Raw genomic sequence first — 12,336 nt, forward strand, 5'->3', positions numbered from 1 at the left:
GGGGGGAGATGATGGGGTGAAGATGGAGACTGGGGGTGAGGGGACGGGGAGTGAGGAGGCTGTGGGGGTTTTGGAGAAGGGGGAGGAGGGGGAGGTAGCGGTTGAGGGGGGTGATGGGGTGGTTGAGGGAGAAGGGGGTGAGACGACTGAGAAGACGGCTTTGTTGGAGACGTCGGCGGTTGATGAGCCGAGGCTTTCATCGAGCTCGGAAAAGGCGAGCAGTACTGAGGAAACGGCTGCTGCTGGAGAACAGGGGAGGCCGAGTACGAGTTCTAACACGGAAATCAGCTCTGAGTCGTTTGACCTACGGCCTTATTCGTTACCATCGGTCCGCGAGCTTTTCAGGGTGCTGGTTAGCTTCTTGGACCCTCATGACCGCCGCCATCCCGATCAAATGAGAGTCATGGCTCTCAGGATCATCCACGTGGCGCTTGAGGTGGCAGGGCCATCGATTGCGAGGCACCCAGCGCTTGCGGCGATTGCAGAGGATCAGCTGTGCTGCTATCTCTTCCAGCTTGTACGCTCCGATAATATGGCCGTGCTGCAGGAAGCGTTGATTGTGGCGAGCACCCTTCTTTCAACCTGCAGACATGTTCTAAAGCTTCAGCAGGAGCTGTACCTGTCTTACTTGGTCGCTTGCCTTCATCCGGCGGTGGAGATCCCTCGAGAGCCAGGCATTGACCCCAGTCTTTATTCGGGCATCCCACAGTCGCCAAAGTTGGTCAAACCACCACCATCGCAGCAAGGTAGTGGCCGTTCTACGCCTGTTCCAGTCAAGGACCGCCAAAAGTTGGGGCTGGAAGGGGGCGCGCGCAAACCAGATGCCAGACAGGCCATGGTTGAGAATATTGGAGTGCTGGCTCGCATGCCTACCTTTATGGTGGATCTGTTTGTCAACTATGACTGCGATGAGGACAGGGCTGATCTGTGTGAGGACATGATCGGTCTGTTGTCAAGAAATGCGCTCCCAGACTCGGCTACTTGGAGCACGACAAGCGTGCCACCTCTCTGTTTGGATGCGCTACTTCGCTTCATCCAGTACATTGCAGAAAGACTTGACCAGACCCCTGAAACAGAGGGCTATCCCGACCCGGAAGTACTCAGAGAAAAGAGGCGAAGGAAAAAGCTCATCATCAAGGGCGCAAACAAGTTCAACGAAAATCCAAAGGGCGGTTTGGCATATCTCCAGGAAAAGGGGATCATTGCCGATGCTAAAGACCCAGTCTGTGTGGCCAAGTTCTTGTCGGGTACGACAAGAGTCAACAAGAAGCAGCTTGGCGAGTTCCTCACCAAGAGAGGCAACGAGGCTATTCTAGATGCGTTTATGGACCAGTTTGACTTCTCTGGAAAGAGAGCAGACGAGGCGCTGCGCATGATGCTGGGAACTTTCCGCCTGCCTGGCGAAGCGCCTCTGATTGAGAGGGTAGTTGTTTCATTCTCGGAGAAGTACTTCAAGTCGGAGCCTGAGGGCATCGCAGACCAGGACTCGGTCTATGTCCTCTCCTACGCGATCATCATGCTGAATACGGACCAGCATAATCCAACCATCAAGAAAGAAGCTCGCATGAACGAGGCGGCCTTTGCGAGGAACTTGCGGGGTGTCAATGGCGGGAAGGATTTCCCTCCGGAGTACATCCATGACATCTTCCACGCCATCAGCACGAATGAGATCATCCTGCCATCTGAGCATGACAACAAGCATGCGTTTGACTATGCCTGGAAGGAGCTGCTTCTCAAGTCTGACTCGGCCGGGCCGCTGGTGTTGTGCGATACGAACATTTATGATGCCGACATGTTTGCCACGACGTGGAACGCGATTGTGTCGTGTTTGTTTTTTGTTTTCATGTCGGCGACGGATGATACGGTTTATGCGAGGGTGATTACCGGGTTCGATGAGTGCGCAAGGATCGCGACCAAGTACGGGAATAGCGAGGCGCTGGATGAGATTGTGTATCGGTTGGGCTATATCTCGACTCTGAGCAGTGAGGGAGGGTCGAATACGACGCTTAATACCGAGGTGCAGGTTGGGGAGAATAGTGTTATGGTGAGTGAGCTGGCGGTCAAGTTTGGTAGGGATGTGAGGCCGCAGTTGGCGACGTTGGTGTTGTTTAGGGTTGTTACTGGGAGTGAGCCGGTGATCAAGAAGAGTTGGAAGCATGTGAGTTGCCCCCTGAGCATCCTAGGCCATATATGGGTTTGGTACTAATATCGTCTTATAGATCATTCGGATATGGCTCAACTTGTTTGTCAACTCGCTTATACCGCCGTTCTTCTCGACAGAAGCGGATAAGCTCTCGCTGCCGCCTATTCCTCTGCAGCCGCCATCCCAGGTCATTGATCGGGGTGCCAAGCAGAACGAGACAGGCTTCTTCTCGGCATTCACCTCGTATATCTCAAGCTATGCGGCCGATGACCCGCCTGAACCTTCAGATGAGGAATTGGAGAGCACGCTCTGCACTGTCGACTGCGTCAACCAGTGTCACATGGGGGATGTGTTTGCCAATGTCTCGAGCCTACCAAGTCATAATCTTGAAGCACTGGTAGATTCTTTGCTGGCACAAATTCCAGAAGACAATGGGTCGACCGTCATCATCGTCAAGGCCGAGAATATCCCACCGTCTGGAACTAACGGACAGAAACCTCGTCAGACCACCGCCGTTTACGACCCGGGGTTGGTATACATCTTGGAGTTCTGCACAGTCCTCGCCCTTCGTGATGAGACCACCATCGAGGTTCTCGGCAAGCGGGTCGTGGAAGCTATCCAGGAGATCCTGAGAGATGTTCCTCGGTACCACCCTGTCCTCATCGAGAGAGCTACCTTCTACCTCTTCAACCTCCTCCAAGCAAGTTACGACTTTGACTACGTCCGCGTTCCCATCCTCCTTCACACCGTCTCCAGCTTCCCCAAAGACACTCTCATAAAGACGTCTGGTCTCGTCCTCCGCGGCCTAAAGCTCTGCATCGAAAAGCCATGCCCTCTCCGAAACGAGATGATGACCTCACCCGACTTTTGGGTCATCCTCCAGACCCTCGCCACCAACCCAGACTCAGCAGAGGCCGTCTTTGAGATTCTGGAGAAGGGTGTTATCAACAGCAACCCCTCGGCAATCATGGCGGACAACTACGAGGCGTCTCTCTCGTTGCTCAACGAATATGCCAGCATGGCGAGCGTCGGCGCGGTAGCAGAGCAGCAAAACGACCGCAAGGTCAAGGGCCGCAAATTCATTGCCAAGAAGCTTGAGAAACCAAGCGACAACAAGGTTGTCGAAAGGGGCGTTAGGGCCCTGGAGGGAATCTACAAGCTCACGTCTCGCATCCCCGGTCTCATGTCCCAGAGTCATCTAGAGAGCAGGGAGGCGTGGTCGGCGTATTGGCTTCCTGTTTTCCAGGCCCTAACAACGCAGTGCACGAACCCCTGTCGGGAGATTAGACATTTGGCGTTTTCTAGCCTGCAGAGGACGCTGCTTAGCCCAGATCTGACGTCCCAGGAGGAGCATGATGAGTGGACGGCGATTTTCGGGGAGGTGCTGTTCCCGCTTATCTTGAGGCTGTTGAAGCCGGAGGTTTTCAGCTCGGATCGGGACGGGATGAGCGAGACGAGGGTGCAGGCTGCGAGCTTGCTGAGCAAAGTTTTCTTGCAGTATTTGGTCATGCTGAGCGAGTGGGAGGGGCTGTTGGGGTTGTGGGTGAGGATTATTGAGATTATGGACCGGTTGATGAATAGTGGGCAGGGGGATAGTTTGGTAAGCTTTCTTGTCGAGCTAAAGGGGATTCTTTTGCTAACGATTGACAAAATAGGAGGAGGCTGTTCCGGAGAATTTGAAGAATGTGTTGCTTATTATGGCGAGTAATGGGTACTTGGTGCCGCCGAGCAAGAACCCCGAGAGGGAGGAGCTGTGGAACGAGACGTGGAAGAGGATTGATAGGTTTCTGCCGGGGTTGAGGGCGGATTTGGCGCTGGATGTGCCTGAGGAGGTGGTGCCGGCGGCTAGGGGGGAGCAGCAGGTGGTGCAGCCTCAAGGGGAGGAGGGGAAGGTGGAAGGGGCGGCGGCGTGATTTTGATCTATTAGATGTGGATGGATTCGGACACCAAGCAGTGAGCATGTTTGTTGTTGTGGGGGGGGTATATACCATAATAGACTTTAGAATGCCTTTTTTGCAGGCTGCTTAAGAAATAGGAGGTAATGGTAAGGGTCATGACTGTCAAGGTGTGTTGGATCTTGTGTCGTGAGCTAAGGAGGAACGTCAAGTGTGATTGGTTGCTGGACAAGCTCATTGATAAAGACACCTTACTTCACCAGGCCCAGTTTCCAGCATCTCCAACGTTCGTCAAGTGATTGAGATAATTCATGAAGTTCAACGGTGCTTCCCGGCGGAGCCACAGACATTTTGTTGCCATTGCAACACTTATATTCTCAACGCTCGTCTTGTCTACTCCTGGGCCTGTCTCCAATGGTCAAGATGGCGAACAGAGAGTTATCAGTGACGGAGCAAAAGATGATACCCAGACATCTCGGGAAAAAAGCAGTGATAAAGAAGGGACAATCAGTGGCTTCAACCCTCCAGACTTTGAACTTCGCATTCTGGCCCTCGGTGATTCCATCACTTATGGGCAGGGCTCAAGCCATGGCAATGGGTAAGCTGTCAATCTTGAGTTGCATAACTAACCAGCCACTCAAACTGACTCATCTCCAGATACCGCAAATACCTCCGAGACTCCCTCCGGCAGGCAGGCTACAAAGTCAACATGGTCGGCAGCAAGCAGCACGGCCTCATGAACAACAACCAAGTCGAGGCACGCGACAAGATGGACCGAGTCGCCACCATCCACGGGTTATCCAAACACTCGGTCAAGTACCAGCCCAACGTCATCCTCATCCACGCCGGCACCTTCGACACCCTCATGCAAAATGATCTCTACGAGACAGAATACAACTATTCCATGCCAGCATTCGGGTCAGGGTCATCACCCTGGATCGGCGGCATCTACCAGCGATACGCCGACATGGTAGACTATCTTTTCGATCAGGTGCCCAACACAACCATCATCTTGTCCACCATCATCCCGACCGGGAATCGAATCATTTACAAAAACATGGACTATGTAACCTCCATGGCCCGAGAGGTTGTTGCCAATCGTCTTTGGGTTCTCGAGCCTGAACGGCCGCAGAAGATTGTACTCGCAGATATGTGGGCGGTCGGCATCGGAGCAGCAGAATTCGAGGTGATGGGTCGGCATGATTTCAGGGCGGATGGGATCCACCCCAACGATTCTGGATACGAGAAGATGGCGAGTATCTTCTTACGGGCGATTATCGGTGCCGGTGAAAGTGGCTTTCTTTCCCCGCTGAGAGATTCGGAGCATGTGGAAAACATGGCGGAAACTTACGGTGACGACCTTGACACCTTCACTGTCGAGGCGCAGGTCCCGTCACCAGCAATTGACGAGAATGTGATGATATATATGGCAGCACGGGCAACGAATATGAGGGGCACGGGGGGCAAAACTCCAGATGATGGTATATGGAGTAAAACAGAGGATTGATAACTGGGGCCCAAAAGAGCTACTCGTGTCCTTCAGATAATGCAGCTAATGCAGATATCAAGGAACATGGAAAATGCCACCGTGGACTCCTGACAAGATTGTGGCTTCAACACGAGGCCACATGGGTGATTGAACACAAACTGGGGTTTCAAACTTTATTTCAGGCCACGTCGGACTCCCACAGATATTAAAAGTCAAGCCCATCTGCACACAAATTTCCTCCTTTCTCTTGCCGAATCCGACAGGACAAGGTCATCAAAATTCCTCCCGCAACGCGCATCAAGATACAGACACAGCAAACATCACAGTACACTCAGCGGCCACTCGACACAGCAGACAGAACAGACACAGCAAATAGCACTCCAAATCAAACGACTATCACATCCATCACCTTCGCATCCCTGCCGTCTCGTCAGCCATAGCTAAAAGTTCTCACGCGTCAAACTCGTTCATCGCCTTCAGATTCAATCCCTTTCTCTCAAATCCCGTGGGACGTGGGCACTGACCACCCACTGCCTTGCTCCTAGGTCCGCTTGATCTTCCAGCCTGGGCTACTTGCCTTTTCCTTCCTTTTCCATACCATCACAATATTCATCACTTTGTCCACACCTGCGTTGCGTCCCATCGTCCCATAAATCCAATCCCACAAATCCTTACACAACCCGCAAGCTCAAATGAGCAAACCTTTGTCATCCAACCACCCACGAACCATAAAAGTCAATGATGCAAAGCCCTCGACAACCCAACCGCCACAGTGCCAAGGTACAAGTCGAGTCACTGGAGTAGCTGAGGCCAAGCCAATGACGAAGCCGGCCAGCCGTGAAAAGTCGTCAACATGGCACTTGAGCCACCGAGCCTCCGAGGTTGACCAAACCCACCCACCCCTCTTGCTTGTGTACACGATTGAAAGCCAATGATGAAGCGGAGCCATAAGACACGTCGTCGGCATCGCTGCTCGCCACTGAGGTTGATCAGACCGACCGGGGTGGGGGAATGACCTGTGATAGTGGTAGCTAATGGCTACATGGGGTCCTTTGTTGTTGGCTGAACAAAATATCATCGCTAGGCCAAATTGGCCTTCAGAAAAGGAATCTCAACAAAAAGGAGCACCCACCTCAAACAAAGAATCTGGCCAATGATGAAGACCTGGCCGGTGTCAACACGCAGATCATGTCAAGACAAGCCGTGCCTCTGAGGCTATCGATCGAACCCGGGGCAAGAAACCTGTGAGAGTGGTAGCCAACGGCTACGTGAGGGTCCCTAAGCATCCGCTAAGAAATATCATCACCGCTCAACAACGCTCAGAAAACAACAGACTTTTCAGCACAAGGAATACCCACCTCAAGAGAAACCGGCCAATGATGGGAGCCGGTTAGTGTCGAGATATGCCGTGCCCCTGAGGCTATCGATTAAACCCGGGGGAGAGGACTTGTGAGAGTGGTAGTCAATGGCTCCGTGAGGTCCTTTATTCCGCTTCTTCTAAAGCAAAAGTAACGATATCATCGCTAGGCCACCGGCCTTCAGAAACACACTCTCGTCAAAATAAGGAGCAGCCACCTCAAGCAAGGAACCTGGCCGATGATGAAGAGCTGGCTGGCGTCGAAACAGGTCGTCGAGATCATGGTGGAACAAGTCGAGCGAGCCTCTGAGGCTGTTGAACGAACTGAGGGGACAAGAAGCTCATAAGAGCGGTAGCCAATTGCTATGTAATACGATCCTTTGATGTCTCAGTGACCGATGATGAGTTGACTGGCAGGGGAGGTCGTCACGAGGCCTGCGAACCTGTTGATTTCCGTCTGATGAGGCTGTGAAGTCTGCCGCGATGTCGAGTGACAGGTCGATGGAGGTGGATGAGTGTTTGAGGAGGCGAGGGTCGAGAATCCAAGGAAGAAGACTGAAAGCTGACTGTGGACAGACATCATGATAGAGGGAGAAGGATGACAAAGTCAAGAAGCGGTGGTGCAAGGTGAAGAGAAGAGAAGACGAAGGCGAGAATCCTGGGAAGATTGGGAGAGTTTTATGGTGCGCTCCATTGCTCGGCACTGACTTCCCCTTTTCTGATGGTTCTCAACATGTGAGGCAGGTTGTTGCTAAATCAGGTCATCAGCTTGTTACATGAGGCTATTCAAGACAGTTGTGGGAAGAGCTTGGGAGGTCAAGGTGCAGGAAAGGGAGAGTTCGTTCCGGTGCTGGCACTTGCATTTGTTGACATATGGCCGGCCATGTTGAAATCCGTAAGCGGAATGGCTTCATGGGGACGTTGCCACCAACTGCAAGGGTTTCGACAGGAGCCGGAGGACAGCATTGTCAGAGAAGGTTTACACAACAAGGGGTGGCATCATTCTGTCAAAGTTGGTAACGGTATTTCAGGGAAGGATAGCACATATGCACTCGAGTTGAGACTTGGGCAGGAAGACACCAGGTACAGCAAGTATTGGGACATGGCTTCATGATTTGGAACCCGTCGACCATCGAAAGGACAGTTGCCTTGTGACATGAGGGTGAGCCCACATTTATGAACGAAGGAAATGACGGACCAAGTCTCATTTCTTGGGTAGACACTTGACGAGTGATATGCTCTTGCGTTTTAATTCAAAGTACAACTCAGACCCAAAGCTCTGCTTTGCTATCGTGCCTTAGCGTCGAGGGGATTCCAAGGCCAAGGAAGGAGGATAAATTGTTCAAGGTGGCAGCAGCAGCAACAGCAACAGCAACAACGGGTTCTTAAAAGGGTTGTTAGGGTAGGTAAACCCTGGAGCTTTTCTTCATTTTCATTTTTTGTTTTTGATGAAGCCACCGGTGCGGCATGAGGATTGCTTCCAAACTCAGCATCACCTTCATCATGTGTTGGACATTCCTCCTGTGTAAGGGCGTTACTCGTTGGTCTGTTGATCGTGGGAAAGACCGCATAGAGGAAGAGTGACAGCGCGATTCTCAAACAGTTGCGGCTGTTTTTTGTGCACAGAGAAAGTACCGATGGTTGAAAGAAGGATCCGGGCGCATGGAGATAGGGACAATCCTTCTTTGAACTTTAAAGGCAGGCACACGTGTATGCTTTAATAGCATGGAGGTCACAAATATTCTATCCCCCATTGAGTTACAATTATTTTTTCATGAACACAGCTGTGTCCATGGTGTTTGCATTAATGAGCGTGATAAAAGTATGCAAGGGTTCTGTTGCTAGGGGTAAGAAGGGGTAAGTAAACAAACCCCTTTAAAACTCCACAGCGGGTAAAACAGACACCATGTCCACCACCTAGGTACATCAAGCATAGTGTTATGAGTATACTGATGAAGGGTGCGATTCCACAGCTGGGTATACTCCCAAATACCTTCCACTGCCGCAAAGCACTGTACAGCACATCACAGCACAGCTATTTAATTGTTTATGCAAATGCAATAAAACTATTCTATAGACTATGATCCTCATCGTCCAGTTCTCAGATATGCTTAGTACAATCGGGTTTTTATTCGTAACAACCTATATCAGGAAACCACACGAATGAGTACAATCCAGCCAGTAACTGTTCTTTGTCCCAGCTACCTATTCACTAGCTCTTTGCACTGGCTTATCTGCTGCGCGATAATTTAATTATGTGTTGTACAGCCTGCCATCACTCCTTTGATCACATTTTGTAATAGTTGCAATAGGCATATATACGGTCTGACGAGTGTAAAACTTGGGTATCTCGTAAAACTGTAGCCTCTGCATCAACAACGCATGTTGCGAAGAAACAGATAATACATCTGACCACCTATTTCTTATGCAGATATACAAACTATAAAGCGTTATCATTAAATTTTGATACCCAGTATTCAGGCGCATCAGTTCATAAGGCTGAGCTGGCAGACTTGGGGCGAGATTGCCTCAAGTCAACCCGCAGGTGGGGGGTTCTCACTCTTCATCAACAATACAGGGCTTGACAACAATCCGCACGACAACCTGACACAGAGACTCATCTGGTATCGAATCTCATTTCAACTACCTCATGGGACAAAGTCAACGTGGCGGTAGCCCAGCCATGGTGCTTGGCTCATTGTGGGCATCCCTAGTGGCATGTGGATGTCGTGTAATGACATTTGGTAAATCATTCACCTACCCCCGTTTTTAGCATTCGCCTTACTTTGTCTGTGCAGATAGATCTCTTCGGTAGGGGATAGCCCGACATAACCAAAGGGCACGGTGGCGCATGGCACCCATCTGTACATATCGCAAATGCTCTATGTGGCTCGCTTCATCCTCTCTTCCCTGGACCAAACCCGCTGGGTTCTCCACCTCTTCGGATGCTCTCTTGGCGGTGGCCTTGCCCTCAGGTCCTTATCTCCTCAAGTGGCTGACGATATTGTCGATCTGAGAGCATTATTGTTCTAGGTAGCCTGCGAGAAATAGCAACAATATACTCAGACGTGTGCACTACCCATCACACACCCTACACGCGTCCTCGAACATGGCTGACCCGCTGAGTCTTGTGGCCAGCGCTATCGCCATTATCCAGGGTGGTGAAAAGCTGCGAAAGCTTGTTGGCAAGGCTCAGGAACTCAATAAAGCACCCACAGAAGTTGAGCTTCTTCTTTGAAAGATCTCGGAAGCCAGGACATCCTTCACCTCTCTCCAATATACCGTTATTGCGGCTGCCCAAGGTGCCAGACCCATCAATTTTGAGGCATTACGGAGCCTGCTTCATCAATATGCTTCTCTCCTTGACTCTATAGAGCTGCTGGTGGACAAGTATCTTCTCAAATCGCCCAAGCAAGATGCTGAGGGGGGAGATGAAAGGGCAGGAATGGAGAGGTCTGTTGTGAGGCTGGGATGGGTTCGGAAAAAGACAAAGGTGCATGAGATGCAAGACAAGCTTCGGAATGTCCGCTTTCTGATCGTTGGTGAGCTGGCAGTTATGTCTTCGTAAGTAACCATGGCATGGGCCTCTTCGTAAACTGGCAATGGACTGGCGTGTGCGCAGATTCTCCCAGGCTGAGCGGTGTAAAACAGTCCAGACTCATCTATCTCGATAGGAGAAGCTTCTTACACAGATACTACATACCGCAGAGAGCGAAAACTACGCGTCAGGGGCTCTAGGGGTAGTTACCACCGCATCCAAGCCAAACGAGTTACCACTGGCCAAGACAGAGGAAACCCAGACAATAGCAGAGGGAATGACAAAGGTGAATCATCAGAATCTTCCTCCTGGGCCTATCCCATCGACTTTCATGTGCGGCCCATGCAAGTGTGCCTGCCACAGCACATGGACACTGCTGTTCACGACATGGAAGAATCTCGGTGGCACAGTAGCCATGCGATCTCGTGGATTCCCTTTCTAACACAAGGACTGCGACGTCTCGTCTTGCAAACGCAGACCACAGCCCATGATTAGCGGCGCATTTCACCTCCCACACTGGATCGCCTCCCGCGCGATCATACTCACCCTCATCAACGGACCCTCCATATCCGTCTCGCTGACAGTCGCACGCATTGTCCCCCCCGACTCGGACATCTTCCGCTACATCCAGACGGGCAACTGCTCTGGTCTGCAAACCCTGCTCCTCAAAGGCCAAGCTTCTCCCGCAGACATGATCGAGTCTCTGTACGGGACCCTCGACGCCCTCCTTTTCGCCCTCAACTGCAACCAATACGAGATTTGCCAGCTCCTCCTCTCCTGGGGCGCCGACCCCCACGCTGAAAACAGCACCAAGCTGACCGACACGGCCGCCAACATGGCCTGGAATCTTTCCATCGAGTGTCCATCCCCAGCCAACAACGCACGGAAACACCTCATCGAGTCTACATTCCCGGCCCCGTTGGACCTCGACCGGCGCCAGTTCTCACTCCTGCACAAGACCGTCCTCGGCCTTGCCTACACCAACCTCCCAGCACTGCTCGCTACCTGCTCACCCGACGCCCTCAACGCCCGCGACTGTCATGGCCGTACCGTTGTCCTCATGGCCGCCTGGCGCGGCGATCTGAAAGCCGTGACTGAAATCCTCGCAGCTGGCGCCGATTCCGACTTGCACGATGGTGGTGGCCGCTCCCCGCTGCATTACGCAGCTATGACGGCATCGGATGTTTGTACTCGGGCCCTGGTGTGGGGTGGTGCGGATGTCAACAAGGTCGACAATTATGGTGAGACGCCGCTGCATTGTGCGTGTAGCTGCGCCCGTTTGGCCAATGTAGAGTACCTCCTATCTGTGGGGGCGTGGCTGGACATGGCAAACGAGCGGGGAGTGACGCCTCTTATGGCGGCAGTCATGGCGGGAGATGTGGGGGTTGTTGAGGCGTTGATAGCATACGGGGTGAACGGGGAGGTCAAGGATAAGGGTGGTGAGACGGCGGTTGGGCTGGCGGTGTGGGGGGACCAGACGGATATTGTGGGGGTGTTGGTCGATAAGTACAAAGGGAGAGCGAGGCTTGATGTTCACAATGATAGTGGGAGAACGGTGCTACACACCGCTGCGAGATATGCGGGGGTTCAGACAATGAAGAGGTTGCTGTTGAGCTTTAGGGAGCAACCTCCAGGGGAAAGTAGTGTTAGACTAGGAAGTAGGGTCGACGGGCAGGGGATGACTGCGCTGGAGAGATTGGTGGAAAGGGGGACTTGACGAGGGAGTTGGTCGAGTGTTTTGAAGCGTTGTTGGTTAAGTCTACAAGAATCAGTCCATCGAAGGATGTGGAGGAATTGTACAGCAAGCCTGGGGAGGAAATAGAGGGATTAAGCTCAAGTGACTCGGATGATGAGGTCTTTGTGACGGCTAAAGAAAAGGTAGAGTAGCTGGTTTTGGTTTTATACAAGGAAACA

The 12,336-nt window shown here is 52.0% G+C and overlaps 3 protein-coding genes across 3 annotated transcripts; all 3 read left to right on the forward strand.

The window, feature by feature from the left end:
• Window positions 1–22: 22 nt before the first annotated feature.
• GEA2 (GDP/GTP exchange factor for ARF) lies at window positions 23–4,056 on the forward strand (the record flags this gene model as incomplete). The annotated part of the gene is made up of 3 exons (XM_062948720.1): window positions 23–2,158; window positions 2,220–3,743; window positions 3,799–4,056. The coding sequence occupies 3 exons, from the start codon at window positions 23–25 to the stop codon at window positions 4,054–4,056; spliced, it is 3,918 nt and encodes a 1,305-aa protein (XP_062797536.1).
• Window positions 4,057–4,349: 293 nt separating this feature from the next.
• QC764_602057 (uncharacterized protein) lies at window positions 4,350–5,842 on the forward strand (the record flags this gene model as incomplete). The annotated part of the gene is made up of 2 exons (XM_062948719.1): window positions 4,350–4,636; window positions 4,696–5,842. The coding sequence occupies 2 exons, from the start codon at window positions 4,350–4,352 to the stop codon at window positions 5,543–5,545; spliced, it is 1,137 nt and encodes a 378-aa protein (XP_062797537.1). The 3' UTR covers window positions 5,546–5,842.
• Window positions 5,843–10,909: 5,067 nt separating this feature from the next.
• Window positions 10,910–12,139, forward strand: ASB6 (Ankyrin repeat and SOCS box protein 6; the record flags this gene model as incomplete). Its single annotated transcript, XM_062940949.1, has 1 exon — window positions 10,910–12,139. The coding sequence occupies one exon, from the start codon at window positions 10,910–10,912 to the stop codon at window positions 12,137–12,139; it is 1,230 nt and encodes a 409-aa protein (XP_062797538.1).
• Between the last annotated feature and the right edge of the window lie 197 nt (window positions 12,140–12,336).

The sequence above is a fragment of the Podospora pseudoanserina genome, chromosome 6, assembly GCF_035222485.1.
Source record: "Podospora pseudoanserina strain CBS 124.78 chromosome 6, whole genome shotgun sequence".
NCBI lineage: Eukaryota > Fungi > Ascomycota > Sordariomycetes > Sordariales > Podosporaceae > Podospora > Podospora pseudoanserina.